This window comes from Acanthaster planci, linkage group LG09 (assembly GCF_054643075.1).
Source record: "Acanthaster planci isolate LZ-2023a linkage group LG09, COTS_SCS, whole genome shotgun sequence".
In the NCBI taxonomy this organism is placed as follows: domain Eukaryota; kingdom Metazoa; phylum Echinodermata; class Asteroidea; order Valvatida; family Acanthasteridae; genus Acanthaster; species Acanthaster planci.
In genome coordinates, this window is record NC_141785.1 from 9,419,104 (window position 1) to 9,440,848 (window position 21,745).

Genomic DNA, 21,745 nt, shown 5'->3' on the forward strand with positions numbered 1-21,745 from the left:
ATAACTTCTGTACATGTAGTTATGTGAATGGTGTGCAGCTCTTGTAATATGTTTTAGTGTATAATACTCGAGTCAACATAAAGTATAGTACAGTGTATGTAATATTTCGTAGTACGTGGTCCTTCCGTCCAAGTCAATCCACCCGTAGTTGAAGTGCATCCTCTTTAGTGAAAAAAGACAGAATGGTACCAAGTTTTTCAATCAGGTTCTTGTATGCGCTCGGCGTGCACATAAAGACCATACAGTCCAGAATATATTTGTTGCGCGTACTCGGCATGCCCCGAGTCAAATTCACATAAACTTGTGCACCTACATGTACACTGTATGTGGTGAGTTCATACCAAAGGACTGTCAATTTCATTTAAAAACATGCGCTTTATTGTTCCCGCTCGGAGCAGATAGTCAGGCAGTTAGCGTTGAACTCCACCTGTTCTAATTCCTTTTTGCTTGGGAGGGGGAAGTTTGTTTTTTTTTATTTTTTTTTTTACTATTTTCATTCCTTTGATCAACTTTTGACATATTGTTAGAATGGTGGACTCTTGTTTCCATGTTGGCATATGCACCCACTAACTTCTAATTGCTTTGGAGAGAGGTTGTAAGGAAAATAAATATACCTGAACATCTTGAAGGGCTGACGCCAGTTTGTTTCTGTCACGGTTACTTCAGGAGCAATACCCCACAGGATTCCAGACTAATGTGACAGACCCTCTGCTGGAGATGCTACAACAGCAGCAGCAAGAACTCCCACCACAGCAGCAACAGCTCCAGCCTCGGATGCAACAGCAACAACTACAGCACGTCCAGCAGCAGCCAGCGTTGGTTTCTGCTCCAACTCTGCCACAGGTACTGCCTTCTCAATACTGGAAAGTTGAGAAATTGAAGTTTTTAAAATCAGTTTTCAGTTGAAACTCGACTATAGTGCAAAGCAATATCTTCTACAAAACCCAATTGAGTGTTTCATAAACTAAGACTACTCAGTGAAATAAAAGACCCATGCACAGTCCTTCATTTTAAGAAAATGCAGGAGAGCTATAAATTTCTCTTCTCAAATCTCTCAGGAGAGCAATCGCTCTCCTTAAAATAAACCAATTAACTGAAGTACGGAACAAGGTCAAATGATTGTTTGTACCCTGGAGTTTATTGTTTTCACTTTTTCCGATGGTTTCTAATTTTCGTGGGGTAATTTTAATATTAATTTAGTTTATTTAGTCCTGTTAGAAACATGGGTTTGCGACACATACATCATCTCAGTGCTTGTTTTCTTTTTATTTGAACCAGAATTTTTATATGTACAAATTAAAAATACACTATTTAAAGTGCAGCTGCAATGAATTTTTCTTCGACATAATTTTTCTGCATCTTTGTACTTTTCTTTGAAGTATTGAAACTCTTGCGCATTCCTATTTGGTTAAATGCATTGAAAACTGCACACTTTTAACAATCAAAAGATCCATGTTTTCCTGGACAACTGTTCCCGCGAACTTATCCAGGGAAGACATGCTTCAGTGTTGGGGTTTCCTGCACAAATTCAGTGGGCATAAACACTGTATGTATCACGGAGCAACGTTTTCGTAACTACCAAAAGCTTAAGGTCGTTTTCTGCTTAAGGAAGCATAATATGTACAGTGTACATGCTATAGGTGCGTGCAGGGTGGGCTAGCCGGTCTGATCCAAGAATAGGCTGCGCTCACGATGATCGTATTCGTACAGTGTATGAAAGTCGCGGCGAGTCGCACGGTCCTTGTTTGGTGATGTTATCCACTGTTTTTGTCATATCTGTCATTATTTGTAAAGTGCCCTTAGATTTTTTGAGAAAGTGATTTTTACGCTCTCTTAGGAGCATGGTAAGAGCGCTTGCATGATCGCACTCCTTAAAAATGATGGACTGCATGCAGATATAAGATTAAGGTTGTTGCCAATGTTTGATATTTTTGGTGTGTTTGTTAGATGCAGAATTTGGGGAACGTGGTTGCTAAGCTCACAACTTCCTCTGATACCAACTCGGGCACTGTCTACGTCATGGACAAGAATCGCTCCATGACACCTGCGGCTCCCCAGAGCCCCTCCCCCGTCCCATCCTACGACATCAAGCCGGATTTCTTCCGGACCATTGCCACACCCGGACCACCCCGGCCCTCACCGGCAACAACTGCCATTGGGACGTACCAGAAGCCTGTTGGGCTGTCCCGCATCAAGACTGCGCCGGCCGGTCTCAGCGCCTTGCTAGACAGCATACCCAGCACCAGCAGCCACCCTTTGGGTTTCATAGGGCAAGGGAGTGCAAAGCCACTGGGGAACAGCCCTGCAGCGGCAGCAACCCCAGCCAACAAAGGGCTCTCACAAAAGGACGTCTCACGACTGTGGTCAAATGATGACATCAAGTTAAAGCATGTGACAGTGAAAGTTCAAGTAAGTGTTAACCAACTGGACTGAAAAATCTCTTGTACGTTTTTATGCAGTTTACCTCAATGCGAACCCTGTCAGACGCAGCACAGTGCATCAGGTGAAAAAGCCTGATGCACTTTGATGCACTGGGCAATCAACAGCAGCCAAACAAACTGGCCATGTTGAGACAATGGGAGCTAGTCCCATTGAACAATGCCAATGTTGAATCTTTTGTCACAGTCAAGTCCCAAGCTATTCAACATGTGTTATCTGGTCTCGGTCAAGTCGCAAGCTATTTGATATAGGTTATTTGGTCTCAGTCAAGTCACAAGCTATCGACATAGGTTATCTGGTCTTAGTAAAGTCACAGGCCATTCAACATAGGTTATGCGGTCTTAATCAAGTCATAGGCCATTCAAATGAACTTCGACCAAAAATGTCTTTATCCTTACTGATAACTGGACTTGTGTCTAACTCTTGTAGACACGAGTTTCTGTTGTAATGTGGAATTTCTTCCGCAATTTATCTCTTCCTGTAGCATTTTGTCCAGATTGGATTCTGTTGAATTTGACAGGCTTCACTCTTCATTATCGGTACATTCTGTTGATTTAAGGTTTCACTTCTTGTTACATATAACATTCACTCAGCAGGATATTTAGAAAAAAAATAAAAGGGTATTTATGTGTACATTGAATATATTTCTGACAATCTGCACCAACAGAAACAAGATGAGGAGGATATAGATGAGGACGAAGAGGAGAACATGGGACATGCTGAAACTTACGCCAACTACAGGCCTTCCAAACGTAAGTACCTTACATGTGCTTCAAACACATCCTGGCCATCCAGCAATGAAAGGTGCAGATTTACTGTGCAATGTGTTCACACAGTTTTGTACAGCTATAGTACAGGTGTACGAAAGTGCATGCCTCTTGCATTGGAAGTTTAGAACCTTATTTACTTTTGATTTATATTGATGTACTTTTATTTCTGCCAATGAAACTAAGGTTTCCTTGAGAGCGGCACTATTTTATAGTGCATAGGTGTGGGCTGACAGCGTCAGAATAATGTCCAATGAACAATGACATAGATAAATTTGGCCAGATTAAGAGTAAGAGGATCATATGATTGAGCATTAGTGTGGAACCGGTTGTCCTATTTGAAAGAAGATCAAAACCGGCCTTTGTGATGCCGGTTTGTTCACTTTCAAAGAGCAGATGTTAAAAGGCCAATAAAAGGACATACAAGTATATGTATACATTATTGTATATTCAGTATTGAGCGTAATATAGATATTATATAGATACCTTGAACACTCAATATATTGGGGGGGTTGGCTATCACACAGTATCACATTATTTGGGATTTATCTGACACACATTGTAAGCATACATGTACATGAATGCAGACAACTTAGCCACTCTTGAGTAAGGATCTTGACGCTAAATTTTGCCCAGAAACATTGAAATGTTACGTGGTATGACCACAGAAATATGGCTTTGCTCCTTGGAAGAAATGATAAAGTCTTGATCACCTCAGTTTACCGTGGACATCTGTGGTATTTGCTGGTGCCTCAAAGATAATTCTAGAGAATGAGGGTTTGCGTCTTCCTGTATGCCACCCTGTACAGTGAAGATTGGTCTACCCCACCCCGACCCCGTGGTAGAGACCAGCTCCATGGCCAGCGTGCAGCCCCCAAACATCTTCTATCGCCTGAGCATTCCTGAGGAGGTTATTGACCGGAAGCAGTTGTCTGCCCTCCAGTTGGAGTCCGTCACTTACGCCTGCCAGCAGCATGAGACCCTGCTGCTGAGTGGAGAGCGGGCCGGCTATCTCATCGGTGAGGGTCAGCTCAGACTGTTCTCCCTCCAACTGTTTTTATAGGACCTTTGCCAAATCCACCAAAGGTGGATAATATGTTGTCAAGTCCTGTGTAAATTAATTTTGGATTTTTAGCCTGTCCAACTTGTATTCTAGCACTGTATTCTCAGTGTATGCCCCTGAAGCCTTGGGAAAAAAACCACAAGCATACTCAGGTGGGACTCGAACCCACACCCACACGTTGGACAAGGCAAAAATCCAAAATTAATTTACCTTTCCCGGCACAAATCCATCCTTGAAATAGAGTCCTGTGTAGTGAACCACTGTGAATCAGTCGTTACTGGGCTCTGCAGGACTCAACAACCAAATTGTGCTTGCTTAGGTTGAGTAATTTATGACTTTTGAGTTGTTTAGGGTCATGAATGAGCTGGTTCAGTGGCAGTATTTGTGAATGATAGAATGATTTCCACGGGCATTTGCCAAATGTTGACAAACATGAGTGTGGCAGAGCCAAACAGAACTTTCTGAAAAGTGCCAGTTTGAACGAATGTTTGGTGGTTTTTCAATCAAAATTGAGCTTAGATATCCACACTTGAAAGACAGTTTTGATCAAAAATTTTCCATTATCCAGCTGAGTAAAGAGCATGTAGTAACCTAAACACCAGGCTTGCCTCATAGCTTTGGAGCTTGGCCTATTTATGTAAGATGTGATTTCTAAAATGATATTTGAATAAACACTGATAGCAGTGACCCAACCTTAGAAAGTCTAGAGATAAATGTCACCAAGTGTAGCCAGATGCAGATTTACCCATATGTTCACTGCTTTGTTTAGGTGATGGTGCTGGTGTTGGCAAAGGTAGAACTATAGCAGGTATCATCTACGAGAACTACCTGCAGGGTCGGAAGCGCTCCATTTGGTAAGTCTTGAGCCAGTTTGGCAGTAGTTCTTGTCATCCCAACACAGACTTCAGTCTAGGCACTCTTATTTTCCCTCAGTTTATGGGACCATCTGTCTTGTTTGTGTTTATCAACCAAAATGGCGATATTTACATAAATCCTGTCTTTTGTAACTTGTGTATAAAGTTTCACACTCATCTCTGCCTTTGCTTGTGATGTCTTTGTACTTGCTTTAACAAACCTTGTAGGTTCAGTGTGTCCAACGATCTCAAATTTGATGCCGAAAGAGACCTGAGGGACATCAGTGCAAGGATTCTGGTCCATTCCCTCAACAAAGTAGGTGTTGTTGCAGTGTCATACATCACACATCATATATATCAGTGTATGCATTCTTGTAATCTAGGTTGTATCGTTTCTAGAAAAATTCCAGCGCTGGCTGTTTTTAGGGCTGGACAGTTGAAGCTGACATATCATCAGCTACAGGAACCAGCAGCGTGCTTCCAAACCAACTTTATTTGTGTACAATGCACATGTGTAATTATGACTATTTGGGGTTTTTGTCAAGCTTTGAAGTTGCCACGTTATGCAGCAGCCTCCAAGTCTCATTTTCAACCCAAGTGTCAGCTAGTGGTTTACAGTGATGGCTAGAGCTGGCCAGTGTAGTTATAACTGCTGGTGCCTCATTCTGGTATTTAAATCAAAGGCTGTAAACCATGGGGTTGTCTAGTGAGGAGCGTGCCTGCAGCTGGTCATGGGATATAACTGTCAGATTGCCAGATTTGCCCCAATTTCCCCGGCCCTTGGACACCGCTAATCAGATGCCCACCAAACTTGAAATGAATTTGCTCCTGTATTCGCAGTTCAAGTATGATAAGATCAGTTCCCAGGCCAACGGCCACGTCAAGAAGGGTGTCATCTTCTCCACCTATTCCTCTCTGATCGGCGAGAGCCAGGGCAACTACAAGTACCACACTCGACTCAAGCAGCTGCTGAACTGGTGTGGCAAGGACTTTGACGGAGTCGTATCCTTTCAACCTCCCCCTGCCAAAATCTGTTTTGCTGCCTGTATTCAATTCTGTTGGTACATTTGATTTTCCAGACACAGCATATTGCTGGAACATCATGATGTACATGTATGCCAGGCTTGTTGGCCTGGTGTCGTGCACAACGTATTGCATAGGCATAGGCAATATGTACAATCAATGACAACAGTTTTTGCACAACTCATATGAAAACTATTTTAGAAAATTAGCATTCTTTAAAATGTTTTTCCCAGCTACTCTGTGTCTGAATGAAAAAAAAAATTTCGAGCTTTGTGTTTTGAAGAGATATTGCAGTCGGTTTTCTGCAGATTCACAAAGTGTCAAGGAACAAGAATTCATATTCTGCTTCGAACTGTGGTCTCTCAAGGTGTACAAAGTTCTGATGTCAGCTGTATCGTACTACAGTGGAACGCCGCTATAACGAACATGACAGGGTCCACGCTAAATGTTTGGTACAGCGGTTGTTCGGTATAGCAAAATTAACTGCCGAACGTTTTGTTGCCATGTTGAATAGAGCCCTCTCTTGTCTATTAAACTGAAGTGCACCTTCTTCTGACACTATAATTTGCTGTTTTCCTGCATTCACGTTTGAGGTTTCTAGAAATGTATCCGATAATTATATTTGTTTTGTATTAAATCTTGAGTTACAAAATTGATCGATCTCTGATGCATGCTGTGGCGAATCTCGCTTGATTTGCAACTGCATAATATTCGGTAGGTTTTGTGCACAAAATATTGGGAGCCAAGGACGATGTTCGGTACAGCCGAATGTTTGGTATAGCAGTGTTCGGTATAGCGACGTTTCACAGTACATGTAGCCAACTGTCTGGTACCTGTTAATGGAGAGTGATTGAAGTTAAGTGAACATACCGGATGTTTCATGTCACAGTGGTGAATACAGTTGCTCTTGGTGACACTATTGCTTTTGCTATTAATTTCACTGTCAGTCTTTGTAGTCCTTCTGCTACCACCATTGTAATTTTGTTCTATTGTATTCTTTTTTAATTTTTCATATTTCTTTTCTCTCATTCTTACAACTGTTGGTATTCTAAATGTGTGCCATGTGTGAGTAATTTCTGGGATTTTTTTCTCCTATTTTTTTCCTTTAGTTGAAGGTATTTTCTTTCCAGAATTCCCTTTTACCTTGACTTCAACTCAGATCATCTTTGACGAGTGCCACAAAGCCAAGAATCTGGTCCCGGTAGGTTCAGCCAAGCCGACCAAAACTGGCCTGACCGTGCTGGAGCTGCAGAAACAACTACCCAAGGCCAGGGTGGTGTACTGCAGTGCAACAGGTGGGTGTCGTTATCATCCTTGTAGTCCAGACCCTCCTGTAGGGCCCATAGACAGACTGATGGTATCAGAATTCCCCGTCATTACTGATATCAAGCCAGGTGATTTCCCAATCGGACCTATTACATTTAGAGCAGATGACCCACACAGTAGGGGGAGAAACTGCAGCATTTAAAAAAGTTAGATATTTTTCAAAGGTGCAGCACTTAGACTGTGCATACTGGTCGATTAGGTGACCCATAATGGATAATGTCATCAGTTGGCAATAAAAGAATGTGGTATTGGGTTTTTATGAAAGATAAAAGACCAAAGGATCAATGTAGAAAATTGACAGTGTACCACCGACAGTAATTTTCTGAAAGAAGTTAACATTCATGTACATGTGCACCAAATGGTATCTCTTTTACACAAGGACGTGGCAGTTGGATTTTTTTCTAATTTTTGTCTTTTCAACAATTGTAATTGGAATTTCTTTGAAGTACACTTATGGTTTTTAAGCGAATTTGAAATGCATAAGTTTGTGTATATGTGCTTTGGAATGAAAGCAATCAAAATCCATATGATTTATAAACCTGGGTAGCACATTCCAGAGTGGTGACCATTTCTATCCCCATTTAAGAAATGCCATTGTGAATCCCGAGGATGTTAGCAACACTAGACTTTGAGGCTGTTGGGCTGTGGGTGGGGGGACTGTTGACCAGTCAGATCTTGCCACTAAGATTAAATAGAATAATGTATGTTCCATTGATGTTGCCAGGGGCATCTGAACCTAGGAATATGGCCTACATGTCGCGCCTTGGTATCTGGGGCAAAGGCACACCCTTCCCGGATTTCCAGGCCTTCATTCAAGCTGTGGAGAGGAGGTTAGTACTTTCTTAAATTTTTGTAAAAATCGGATCGTAATAGAAAAATAACAGCTGTTCACACATTTCCAGGTAATTAACATGCAGTTGAATTGTAATATTTCTGCTGTTAACCAGCGTTGTTACTATTTGTTTTTTATGAACATTGTCTGAAAATCCTCATTTGGTTTCCACATTCAGTGGTTTTGATAACATTCAGATTTTTTTTTTACATTTTAATGCAAATTGTAAAGTCGTCAGTTGGTTCCCTGCTCTGTGTACTGTTTAGTATTCTTTTTCTTGGTGGTGATAAGTTTTATGACGTTTGCATTCTGTATTTTAAGGGGTGTTGGTGCCATGGAGATAGTTGCCATGGATATGAAGCTGCGAGGTATGTATATTGCCCGGCAGCTGAGCTTCCAAGGTGTGACGTTCAACATCAACGAAGTCCCACTTTCCGAGGAGTTTAAGAAAATCTACAATAGAGCTGTCAGCCTGGTAAGATCTGGAAAACCGATAGATTTGATTCATCATCTCATTTTGCCAGGGCAAATCTTGCGGCAAACTTTTTCCATGAGACACTGCTGATATATTGTAAGATGAAAAGGATAGAAAAAAATTACATCCCTTATATTTGCTGTGCCACCCACTGCTTATCGGACTAGAATAGGCCAGCCGCCCCTGGCAAGCCTAGTGGTGGAGTGGTCAAATGCCTGCACCAGTATTAAAGCACTGGTGTTCGAGTGCCCTCCAAGGAGCCTTTGAATGTTGTCACCTTGGTTCATTGCTTTCTTGTTTTGCTGTGTTGCCAAGGGTTGTCATATGTTTCCCTTTTTTTTTTTGGGCCCTTCTCAGTGGTTGGCTGCCCGGGAGAAGTTTACCCAAGCCGCTGACCTGATCGGTGCCGAGAAGCGAATGCGCAAGTCCATGTGGGGCCAGTTCTGGTCAGCCCATCAGCGCTTCTTCAAGTACCTCTGCATCGCCGCCAAGGTCCAGCACGCAGTCCGGCTGGCCAGAGAGGCTGTCAAGATTGGCAAGGTATTGGTGACCAAAAAAAATAGGAAATGTCAACCTGCTCTGTGTCTAGAGTATCTGGCCACAGCTGGGAGAAAAATATCTGTCAGTTGGAAATGAGTGCAGCTGGTAGCTAGTATCTTCCATGGTGGCATGTGCAATGGGTATAAATCAAGGGAGGATGGACAGAGGGGATATTGGGCCAGTATGTCATCCTTTTCCACTCTTCAGAAGTGTGCAAAAGGAATTAACTAATATGGGTCAAAGTAGCAACGAAAATAGAGAACAAATAGCACAAAAGTACTGTTTTTCTTATGAGGTTGGTATGCATAAGATGCATGTGTGCTTATCATGAAAAGTGCCCCCTACTCAAATGTGCTGTCCGGCCCCCACCACCGGCCCCCCTCCACTTTTCAAATTTCCACCCACCGGATAATTGTAGGAGTTAGTCACCCCCCATCCACTCCCCCATGCTTCTCTGGTGTGTCAGATCCTGTACACAGACCAATAGGTTCATTATGGTTCAACAGGTTGATGAGGCACTTCAAGTTGTGAGCTGGATGTCAGTTTGCAATCCGTAGACAAGAATTTAAATCTTCCAAATGAAATAGCGTCTTAAAAACTATCATTCAAACCTAAAAAACCAGGCTTCATTGATGGTGTTGAGATGGCTATTCTGTGGCCCCAGTGAAAGCATTAAATATTCACAGTGTTTGTCTTTGGCTCCTACAAAACATACATTACAGTAATTATTAGTTGGCAGATGTCTAATCACACCCCCAACGTATTACATCATTTGACCCCAGCAGTATTGCATACCACAGGAAAACTCGTTAATCCGCTCCGTTCAGAATACCAGATTTCAAGGAGTCTGTGATTTTGTGTGAACACATCATGAAATGAACATTCCAGATGAAAACATCTGATTTTTTGGGTTTTCCCTGCAGTGTGTGGTGATTGGTTTGCAATCCACTGGTGAGGCTCGAACCTTGGATGCCTTAGAGGAAGCCGGAGGAGAGCTCAATGACTTTGTGTCAACCGCAAAGTAAGTCCCAATTGGCCATGAAAACGTGAAACAAAGCTTGCCATTTCTAGCGAATCTGTCATTAAGACTTCCAAATGGGATTCAGCAGGCTGCTAGTTATAATTGCTTTGAAAAACAGTCAGATTATTTGTAATATGAATCCTGAGCGTGTAATATATGCATGGATTAGATAAATCTTTAAGTCAATAAAGCTGACAGTCATTTTACGTTCCTCATCAGGAGTGTGTTCATGACCTTGATTGAGAAGCACTTCCCCGCTCCCAATCGCAAGAAGACAGCAAACCTGTTTGGTCTCAACAGTAATAGTGGAGCCAGCAGCCCAGCCTTGAGCGAAAGCAACAGAGGCATCAAAAGAAAGAGAGGTAATAAGATTCAGTAGACTAAGGGGCCCCATTTACACAGATGAACATTGGAAAGCATTGATGGTAAGCAATATGCTAAATGAAACTTTACAACCACTCAGTTTGCAAGTCACTCTACTGACCTTCTACAAATATTGCCAAATTTCCCCACAGGAATAATTGAAGACATAATCAACCATGCCAGTTCATACCTGACAAGACTGCTGATTGGCTAAAACATTCCGTCTCAGCACGGTGTCTTTGAAAAAAATCACTCAGGCTTGCAAACACAGCAGTTATGTCACCGTTACACTGTTTATCTAATTTCAATGTCGACAGCCCTTTAAGAAATGTGATTTATTTTATATCTTTATACCTGATATATTTTTGATATTTTTCAAAAATATTTTGGTTGTTGCTCGTCTGTTTAAATAGGCCCTAAACTTACAAACTTCTACAGGGATGGAGGGGAATAAATGATGATTCATTTATTCTTTTCAAGACAATTTTTGTAATTCATTCAGTTTGAAACAGTGTTCCATTAGTCTTGAGAAGTATATTTTACTTTTAAACTAGAGTGCCACAGTAGCGTACGGTAATGAAGCATTGGAAACCCCAGAATTATTCTTGGGGCATAGCTTTGCAGTTTGGCACTTGTGCCAAAAAGGGGACAAGTAGTTACAGCCTGCCTGAAGTTAACCATTTTCTGCCAGGTGGATTTTTCTTGAGCAAGACAAAATGCCGGGTCCTTTTCAAGATTTTCCGTTTTCAAAATTCTTAAAAAATTCACGATTTCATTTAATGGCCGTTTATACCCACATAAGGGCTCTTTGGGACTACTCTGAAGCTGACAGGTAACCTTCATTGACTCCTGAATATTTCAGCCAGGTCTGCAGCCTTGGAAAAAGAGACCAGATTGTGCGGTGTCGCGTAAGATTCTTTTGTTACTGAAACTGGCACAGTGCACTGCTGTCCTCTTTTCAATAAGGGTCAAATTAGCATGCAGCGGTGCTGTGTGGCTCATCGCTGCGGTGGTGGAGAGCTTTTTTTCAAAACAAGGCTGGATTATCTCCACTATTGACAGCGATAAAATGTCAGTAATGCCCAGCAGCTCAGTCTTTTGTGCTGAGCACGGTCATTTGTTATAAGGCCCAACCCTTTTGTCCCAGTTCCGAGCTCCCCGGCTCTGCATATAAAGCCTATGTGCTCGAAAACGGGTTGCCCGGCAGGAAGTGGTTAAGACGATGCGACCCATGCGAGGTCACATCCTCAGACACTCAGTGGATCTGGTCCTTGGTCTCCTTTCCCCCTCAGACAAACTGAGCAACGGCCTGTCCTCCAAGCAGCCCAAGCACTGGTGGGAGGACAACAGCCTGGAGAACAGCCCTGTCAACAGCAACGGCAACGAGGCATCAGGCGACAGCGATGAGAGCGTCATCATGTTGTCATCGAGCGAGAGCGAAGACGATGAGCAAGAGACGTCCTCCAAGGCATCCTCCAATGACGAGGACGACTTCAATCCATTTGGGGACAATTCTGACGATGGTATGCACCATAAAGTCAGAATCTTCTTTGGGCAAACCGAGTGTTGATATGTTATTTACCGTTGATGTCTTGTCTGTTCGCTGGTTTTTACATTTGCAATCTGTAATAGACCAGATTACGTCACATTAACAACTCATAATTTCAGCACTGAAGACTTGAGTTCTCCTCCTGAGTAAAAAAAGTCTTTGTGCATAAAACCATAGCTCTTTACCCCTTTCAGACCGTATTGGTTTGGCAGAAAATCTGTGATCAAGCAAAATGAGTTGTTTGTTGATCCAGGCCAATTTGTTGATTGCCATCTCTGTCAAAGATATACAGTGTACCAGTAGGCTTCATTTCCATGGAAATTCCAATCGTGAAACAACCTTTAGATCAACAGTAGTGGAAGTTGAAACATGAAAAGATTTGGTTGCGGACATTTTATTAGGGTAAATACCAGCCATGAGTTTAACATGTGTATTAAACACAGGCCCTCAGTGAGCCATACTCATGGCAGTTTAACCCCTTTAGCCTGTGCATTCAGATGGCCAGATTATTACACTTCACATGTTTTGTGGTGCGAAATGGTTGAAGGTTTAATACCCAAAACCATTTTGGTTCCTTGAATAACAGTGCAGGGGTAAATCAAGAATCAAGTGTTGTTTATTGGTCCGTCTGAGATATTGCCAGCTTCCTCTGTAAAATCAGCATCGAGTGCTGCAGGAAATGCAGGTGGATTGCAGTTAACATAGTGCCTCGACAATGCCGTCCTCAGATCCCTGGCTGACTCGCAAGCCCAAAGCAGAGAAGACCAAGACGAAGAAGAAGAAGAAGAAGCCGGAAAAAAGGAAGGAGAAGGCCCCGTCTTTCTACCCAACCTTGCCCAGCCTGGAGGGACAGATGAACAGCGCCCTCTATGCTGCCGGCATCCTGACCAAGACCAAACTGCCAGACATCATGAGCAGCATGTCTCCAATACCCGCAGGTAAGACTGTGGTTTTTCTTCAAGACATTTAACCTTCAGCACGAAGATACCTTGATTCTATAATCCCTTTGTTGGAATGTCAAACATAAATGCATTGAGGAGTATTGTATTCACTGTTAATACCATACTGTCTGATCAAGTGGAAAAAGTACTTCCTTTCTCTGTAGTACATACAACAGGCCTCTCAGAGAGAGAGAGAATGATTGGCACAAGACTTTTGCCCATCAGTAAAATGTTACAAGCACTGTTTGCCCATTTTACAAATAATGAGGGTTCCCGCTGTTAGTCACCTTGGTGGCAAAATGGTGAATACTCACAAACTTTGGTTGTAATCCTGAGCATTTAGAGAGAAAAAAATACTGTACTTAGCACCGCACAAAAGAGAGTAAACAACTGCAAAAAATGTGCACTCGGCTGAAACTTTGCTATTATTTAAAAATTTGCCTGCTAGAACTCTGAACCTTGACATGTTTATGCTTGCACACATAGCTCTGTAACTGTCTTAAAACATTACACTAGGATCACCTGGCCAGTTAATTTCAAATGGTACTCCCTCGGGTACTGCCCAGGGATGCAGTGTTCCTTGTTACCATACCTCATATTCGTGATGGATAGCTGAATGCTCATTGGTCTATTCACCATCTAGTGCCAGTCACTTTTTACTGTATACCAGACACGCACATGAGGATCCACGCACAAGGAACACCATGTAGCATGTTGGCTTCCAATACCTAAGGGAGCTAACATTGACTATCCACCCTCAAATCGTATTATGTTTGCTATTATGTTTTCGGGACTTGTTGCAGCGACCAACTCCATGCTCCTGCCAGGCATGGACGCCTATGAGAGAGCCATCCTGATGAAGCAGGAACTGTTGGACATGTGTGAAGACCTAGGTCCCTGCCTGCCCAACAACACCCTGGATGAGCTGATTGACGAGCTGGGCGGACCTGAGAACGTAGCTGAGGTAAGACTGTCGTGCCTCTTGAATGACCATGTGTCCTTAAGCAAGATACCTGGTTGCGATTGCTTTTTTCCTGGGAGCCATTTGATTTAAAAACCTGTATATAAACTTTGATTTGCAGAGATGCCAACTTGTACGATTTAGGCGTAATTTTTACAATTTGTTTGGTCAATTTACGACTGCATGATCCAGACTAAGATTTTTACAATTTCCAACTCTAAGACACAAAATAAACTCTACGCTAGCACAAAGCCGGCCTCGTAATGCATGCGTCAGAAATGTGTCGCTGGCATCCAGCAGTTTGTGCATACAAGCTGCGTTAGTAGCACTAGAAACCAGCGTGGTTGAATTATCTGTTCGCCCCAATTGACGCTGTGATGATCGGGGAGTGAATAGGCATGATTGCACTTCACATGCAACATGATTGTGTACGTCCATGCACTGTACATGTACCGATATCATACGTACACACGTGCATCAAATATCATAATCGTGCTTAAGTTGACTGGAGGACTGTCGAGGATTTGATTCTTGGATATCTTATGAGCAACTGGACTTGTTTTGCACAATAGCAACAAGTGAGCAGAACAGGGACAAATACACCAAAAACGGGCCTTTATTACAGAGTCTCATCTTGGAGAAGCTTATGTGTTTCGAAACACGTAACTCTGACATGACAAGTTTTTTAAACTTTTTTTTTCTAATCTGCCGATGAACATTTTTAGGGTCGTGCCGAAAAATAAGGGTCGGTTGGGAAATCGGAACCGGAAGTGCGATAGGATTACACTATTTCATTTTGAAAAGTTGGCATCTCTGCATTGGTGATATATGCCCACAGAACAGACGTTCTTGGTTTTTGGCTGGCAAGAATATTTGTGCCTTGAAGAGTCAGCTTGTTTCTGTTTTGACTTTTGCCATTTTTTCATATTTTTGCCATTTTCATTCTTTGCAAACCTTTGAGGCTAAATTTCTCTCTTTCGTAAACAGATGACAGGTCGTAAAGGTCGTGTTGTGAGCAATGATGATGGCTACGTGCGATACGAATCTCGAAGCGAGTATGACATTCCACTGGAAACCCTGAACCTGACAGAGAAGCAGAGATTTATGAACGGCGATAAGGTGAGATCATGCATTCTGGGTAGTCAGTCTGGTTCCTGGTGACACTTACTATTACGAAAACCATGTTTTCCTCTGTGGCTTTATGCATCATAATTTGGAAAGAAAACAAGTTTTACTTGCATGGTTTGACCTTTCCATCTGACCCTTGGCCCCTCACCGTGCCAACAGCAAATCGCCATCATCTCGGAGGCAGCCAGTTCAGGAATCTCCCTGCAGGCAGACAAGCGGGTTGCCAACCAGCGACGCAGGGTCCACATCACCCTGGAGCTTCCATGGAGTGCAGATCGGGCCATTCAGCAATTTGGTGAGCCTTTGTATTACTTACATTTCTCCAATTCACCCCTTCCCTAGGAGAAAAGATCAGGGCCATGCCCCCTCCCCATTGCTCTGTACAAAGGGATAGAACAAGTAATAATTATTCCAGTGAAGCTGTAAGCTAATTTTACTTGTGTGATAAACTTTGGCTAGCGTCATTCTGCATATTAAGTCAGAAATTCACAACATATTTACATTGTCGTAGCCGAGAATGTCACAAGACCAAATATGAGCCCAGTCACAAGACCAGTCAAAATGGCCTGTCTCAAGTAACAGGTTGACCAAGGGGAAAAGAACACATTTGTTGAACGTGATTTGAACACCTCCTGACTTCAATTCAGACTAAAGGTCTTATGTTGGTCCTGTGATGGTCTTAACCACTTGCTGTTGGGGTTTCCGGAACCGGACAAAAGAGCTGGGCCTGGTTACAAAAGACCGTACTCAGAACAAAAGACAGAGATGCTGGGAATTGCCAACATTTTTTCAGTTGTCAATAGCAAAGGAAATCCATCATTGTTTTGAATGATTATACCACTGTTTGTGGCATTCAGCCCAAGCAGATTACCACCGGAGACAAAAGTGCTCCACGGACAAGCTATACAATACTGCTGCATGCTAATCTGTTCCACATTTGAAAAGATGCCAGCAGCGCCCTGGCCAATTTCGGGAACTAAAGAAAATTTCATAACACTGCACAGTATGGGCTCTCTTTACAAGGCTGGAGGCCTGTCTGAAATACTTGGGCATCATTGTAGTCCATCAGATTAGAGTAGCCACCAGACAGTCATTTGTGTGGGTGTAAACATCCAGTAAATGAAGTTATGACATTTTGGAGAATTTTGAAAATGGAAAATCCTGAAATCCCCTGGGTATACGTCATGCAACTTCAAATTAAACCCGGCAGCATATGGTTAACCACTTCCTGCCGGGGAAGTTATCAATAATGTTGATGCTGGGGAGAGATATTTATCATTTTTTTCTGTTTTCAAAATTCATTAAAAACTCCTGTCTTCATTTACTGGACACTTACAAACACATGAAAGACTGTCTGGTGTCCACTCCAGCCTGACAGACAAAATCTATTGATGCCCGAGTATTTCATGCAGGCTAAAAGGAGCCCAGATTGTGCGGTGTTATATAAATTTCTTTTGTTCACAAACCTGGCTCAGTGCGCTGCTTACCTCTTTTCAATAGGGGCTAGATTAGCATGCAGCGGTGCTGTGTGGATTATCACTGCGGTGGCGGAGCGCTTTTGTCCCCGGTGATAAACCACACAGCACCGCTGCATGCTAATCTAGCCCCTATTGGTAATCCACTCGCTCTAAATGCCCCAAACCGTGGTATACTGTTTCAAAACAAGCCAGGAATATCTCCACTTTTTAGAGTGAAAAAATGAAAAATGTCAGTAATTCCCAGCAGCCTTGTCTTTTGTTCCGAGTACCATCTTTTGTTACAAGGCTTTGTTCCCTTTGTCCGAGTTCGGAGACCCCGTCCAGACATATAAAGCATACGTGTCCGGATCCAGAGTCCCGGCAGGAAGTGGTTAAAGGGCCTCAAATACAACACTGTCCCTTCACCCTAGAATCCTGAAACTCAGCCCCTTCCTTTGGCTGACAATCTTGCAAGAAGAATGCAGCGGGCTCTTGCACATGACAGAAAAATGGCACTGCGTTGCCTTCACCTGACCATGATTTGCACATAATATAGAAGGTCTAGTTGTGTATTGATGATGTACCATGGTTGCGTAGTAGTCTGGATCGCTCATGCTGTTTTATTGGGTTTGGCAGGGCGGACACATCGATCGAACCAAGTGCACGCCCCCGAGTACATCTTCCTCATTTCGGAGCTGGCTGGAGAGAGACGATTTGCGTCCATCGTCGCCAAGAGATTAGAAAGCATGGTGAGAAGGCAGGGAGTTAGATTTTGAATCATGGCGGCTGGAAACAGAAGGGATTCACAGTCTTAAATTGGACAGTATCAGTATAAATGTTCACACACCCTAGGGCTGGGGTCATAGAGCAGCACTGGAACATGTCTCTCTGTGTATGAAAGACTTTAAGAACTCTGCAGAACCGGTGGTTTCTAAGCTCAGTGACCTACCTGAAAGTCTGTCCATGAAGACAGAGGTACAACATTTGTGGTATGTAGTAATGGTTACAGGTGCATACTCTATTTGCAGGGTGCCTTAACACACGGAGACAGGCGAGCAACGGAAACCAGGGATCTCAGTATGTTCAACATTGATAATAAGGTACTGTTGTAACCCACAAGTGTCCATGCAGGGGATGTTTTAAACTGTTGTACTTATTCATCGTGGTTAGTTCAAAGAGACGAATTGCAACATTGCTCGTTCATGACTTTTGTTTATGGCAACTGTGCCTTCAACTTTTTATGTAAATTATTGTGTCGTTTATGATACAGAATTTTTAAACACAAGAGCAGTTGGGTTGAAGTCACACACAAAAATTGGTTCTGGCTCTTGAAACATTAGCAGCTGGGTTAGTTTGGCTGACGTAGGAAAATTTGAGTCCCAGTGACATGCTTGATGAACTGTCTGATGATTTTCTCTTGGATATTCTCCATAATTTGTGGGTTGTGTGGTATTGCAGTATGGCAGGGCAGCTCTGGAGTCCGTTATGAAGTCAGTCGTTGACTTGCAGCATGCAATGGTTCCACCTCCTGCAGACTACAAGGGAAACTTCCTCAGAGGTAACAAAGTTGCAATAATTAACTATGTATTTCAGTGTTCGGATTTCTCAATAAATAATTGATTTGCTTGAAGCAAAGTCATTCATGTGTCCGTTTGAGTTGTAAATCCTTGATACGCACATTTTATCAGGGAATTTACACTTTCTTGTTAATTGATTGAGTATCTTGCCTATTAGCATAAGGTTACAATAAAGTGCAGTAGGAACAAGTGCCATTTTCCCCAGAGCTGTTTGTTGCTGTTCCAGCTTGGTGTAGTGTCATGTATTGTTCATTTACACAACAAATTTGGAATGAGCGGACGCTCATTGAGGTCAAGTTAGGACGTGTGTTGTACGTAGTAACAATGATCTCAAACGTTTCATGACAGATGCAAGAGAGGCACTCATTGGTGTAGGAATGGTGGTCAGCGACGATAAATACAATGTTCCAGTACTTGATAAAGGTGAGTGAGTTAAGGTATGGAGCTCTATAATTATTAGGGGTTCCTCATTTTAAAAGGAGAGGTCAAAATTATTAACTGAACATGAATGAAGGTGGTGTGTAATCTTTGTGCAAAATTGGTTTCACAAAAGTGCAGTTCATAAGTCTTTGATTCACATTGAAGGGAAAGACCGCTGGTCGATTTGCCAGGTACTCTGTGCACAAAATACATTCTGGGTACCAGACAAATAGTGGTTGCTTGACCGTGCCCACAGTTAAATATGCGGCATTAAACTTTCACTTGGCACGTTGCATGATACTTTCATTTTGTATTATAGTTTGCAACTATTCATAAATACCTTAGATACCGGTAGTTTCCCTAATCAACAACTTACAATGTGACTGTGTATTAACATTTGATAGTGCCTGCTGCAATTTGATTATGTCCGCTGTATAAAAATGCGCTGGCACCTGGATATGAGACAGTTTAATCGATTCCTATTGGTCGAGAGTCTGTGTGTGCCGCAACACGCAGAACTCGCCACACCTGCGCCAATTCCATATAAGGAGATTCTTCTGGACTACTTGCACAAGAATACCCCATCCATTTCATGGTATATATACCACAAAATGGATTGGGGTGTTTGGGAAATTAGAAGTAAAATTCTTGAATAAAATCCTTGGAAATTTATCGTATATTGACCTCTTTTGATTTTCTGACTAACATGGTATTTATAAATGGGAATATTATGTGCTTGGCTGGTTTTGATGTTTAAGACCAACTAAAAAGAACAGACTCGACTAATGCCTGAGCTGCAGTTGAGGGCATTATCAGCGTTCATTTAAGACAATATACCTGGCCATACAAGTATGCATCTTAAATGTCAGGTTCTCTAGCATTAACAAAGGTTGTATGAGATGTCCAACTTTTATTACTTAAAGTTGGTGGTATTCTTGTGATTCTGCCTTTGACGCTCTAAGATCCAGCTGTACAAGTTTTCACTTTTGTCTGGTCTGGTTCCCCCCCCCACAGATTCCAGCAACATGTCCAAGTTCTTGAACCGCATCCTGGGCATGGAGGTGGAGATGCAGAACCAGCTCTTTGCCTACTTCACTGCCACCCTGGATGCCATCGTCCAGCAAGCCAAAAGAGACGGCAAATATGACATGGGGATCCTGGGTAGGTAAACGATTGGTTGAAACCCTTGTAAGGGTCTCCATGTGACGAGAGACCAACCCAAGAGGTACCAAAGGACCCCCCCAAGTCTTTGCCATGTTTGTATCTTCCTCTTCATCATAATTTTTAAACATTACTATCAGAACCAAATGAAATAACCAACCTGTGACCTTTTAAACAACGCCTTTTATGTGTAGTTATAAGAAGGTTTATCCAAATACAGTTTCAAATTACTCATCAGAAATTACCCAAAATGATTTTGAATTCTTTCTGATCAATGTTGTAGTCGAGACCACTTCAGACCTTTGCAAGCCCACACAAGACCTTTAGTCTGAATTCAAGTCACAAGCTATTCAAATGAACTGCAACAAAAGCATTCCTTTGTCATTCTTTACTTTGTTACTTGTGACTGGTCTTGTGCATGGTTTTGTGTCTGATCTTTTGTCTGGTCTTGTGATGGTCCAACTACAACACTGTTTCTGATTATACATGTCACCTGCCATTTCCAACCCTTTCTCACAGACATTGGATCAATGGCCCAAGGTCAAAAGGTCAGGAAGCTTCAGACGCAGACGTTTGTGCGAGAGTTCTCAACAGGCACAGTGCACACAGAACTACACAAGGTCAGGTTATAAATCATTTAAAATCACTTGAAATTGTCCTCGTTGTTGTGAAGGGTGCCCTCTATAGTTATGCATTGAGCTCGTAGTCAGCTGCATTTGACCGCTATTTATGCATGTGAAGAACGTTCCTCAGTGTCTTGTTCAATGTTTGCAACAGAATGGATCCCCTCATTGAGGAAAACAAATTGGTTGCCAGAGGACCATGGAAATGGTTTTCATAATCATACGATGATGGCAACTTTTTTTGTTACGTTTGCAAAAAACATGAAAAACTGTGTCCTGCATAGCTGCGATGGTATCAAAGGCCTTTGGAAAGAACTTAAACTTCATTTGAATAGAAATATGTGTTAGTCATTTCAGTAAACCCAAATTCCAGTAGTTTTGTAAGCATAGAATTGCGAGGAGTGTTTTTAAGTCTGTAATCTTAATCCTCTTGTCTTTTTCGCTGTGAAATGTTACTCCTCCTAGTGTAGCTTGTTGGTAGATTTTAAAAGATGTCTGAGCTGGCAAGCAGGAGGTAATATGTTTAAGTCAAACCTGGGCAAACGTACTGCCATGAAATCATTAGATATATGAAGGCGAACCCTCAGCAATTAAGATACGTCTTGTCTTGCACTTTGGTTTTACTCCCATTTTTGCCACTTCTGACAATTAGTAGGGTTTCATCTTCTGCTCAGGTAAGCCAGGAGAGAGGACTGTCATGGGACAATGCGTTGGACATGTGGAGCGCCCTCACCAAGGCAGAGGAAGGATTCTACATCTCATCACAGGTGAGTTGGAAGGCAAACCCGCATGTCAGTAGAATAGGCCGTTCTTTCATTAATTCCTAAATTTATTTTTTTCAGGCAGTTTTCCTGATTTGCCAAAATTCTGCCATTGCAAAAAAGAGTAACACAGAGCATTTATTTTCCACCAGTAAAAAAAAAGATTTATTCTTCTCTGAACTGAATTTTTTTGTTTCAAGTGTCTAATCATGTGCCATGGTGCCTTTCAGAATTGTGTATTCTCAGAACCGGACAAAGAAAAAATCATGTCACCTGCTTACATTATAATAACTTAACAAGTGTGTTTTTTTTATCCATTGCCGCTGACTGAATGTTTGTTCAGTTTCTGGCCAGCGATGGAGTTGAAACCATCACAAAACCATTCACAAGAACGGTCCCATGACAAGATGCGGCCATTCACAAGAAACAGTGCGAAAAGTTGACTGAGGGATGCTTTCGTTGCA

At 42.3% G+C, this 21,745-nt stretch overlaps 1 protein-coding gene across 1 annotated transcript in view; it reads left to right on the top strand.

The window, feature by feature from the left end:
- The window catches only part of LOC110989908 (protein strawberry notch homolog 1-like), a 40,718-nt gene that overhangs the window by 13,498 nt on the left and 5,475 nt on the right, over positions 1–21,745 (top strand). Inside the window, exons 5-29 of the mRNA XM_022254608.2 lie at positions 667–843; positions 1,948–2,409; positions 3,107–3,191; positions 4,016–4,225; positions 5,039–5,123; positions 5,352–5,439; positions 5,964–6,125; positions 7,306–7,441; positions 8,197–8,302; positions 8,626–8,779; positions 9,137–9,319; positions 10,243–10,340; positions 10,560–10,702; positions 11,996–12,226; positions 12,981–13,190; positions 13,997–14,157; positions 15,142–15,273; positions 15,442–15,577; positions 17,376–17,488; positions 17,768–17,839; positions 18,198–18,297; positions 18,665–18,739; positions 19,751–19,897; positions 20,417–20,517; positions 21,195–21,287. Coding sequence (XP_022110300.1) covers positions 667–843; positions 1,948–2,409; positions 3,107–3,191; positions 4,016–4,225; positions 5,039–5,123; positions 5,352–5,439; positions 5,964–6,125; positions 7,306–7,441; positions 8,197–8,302; positions 8,626–8,779; positions 9,137–9,319; positions 10,243–10,340; positions 10,560–10,702; positions 11,996–12,226; positions 12,981–13,190; positions 13,997–14,157; positions 15,142–15,273; positions 15,442–15,577; positions 17,376–17,488; positions 17,768–17,839; positions 18,198–18,297; positions 18,665–18,739; positions 19,751–19,897; positions 20,417–20,517; positions 21,195–21,287 — 3,660 coding nt within the window. The remainder of the gene's footprint in view (positions 1–666; positions 844–1,947; positions 2,410–3,106; positions 3,192–4,015; positions 4,226–5,038; positions 5,124–5,351; positions 5,440–5,963; positions 6,126–7,305; positions 7,442–8,196; positions 8,303–8,625; positions 8,780–9,136; positions 9,320–10,242; positions 10,341–10,559; positions 10,703–11,995; positions 12,227–12,980; positions 13,191–13,996; positions 14,158–15,141; positions 15,274–15,441; positions 15,578–17,375; positions 17,489–17,767; positions 17,840–18,197; positions 18,298–18,664; positions 18,740–19,750; positions 19,898–20,416; positions 20,518–21,194; positions 21,288–21,745) is intronic.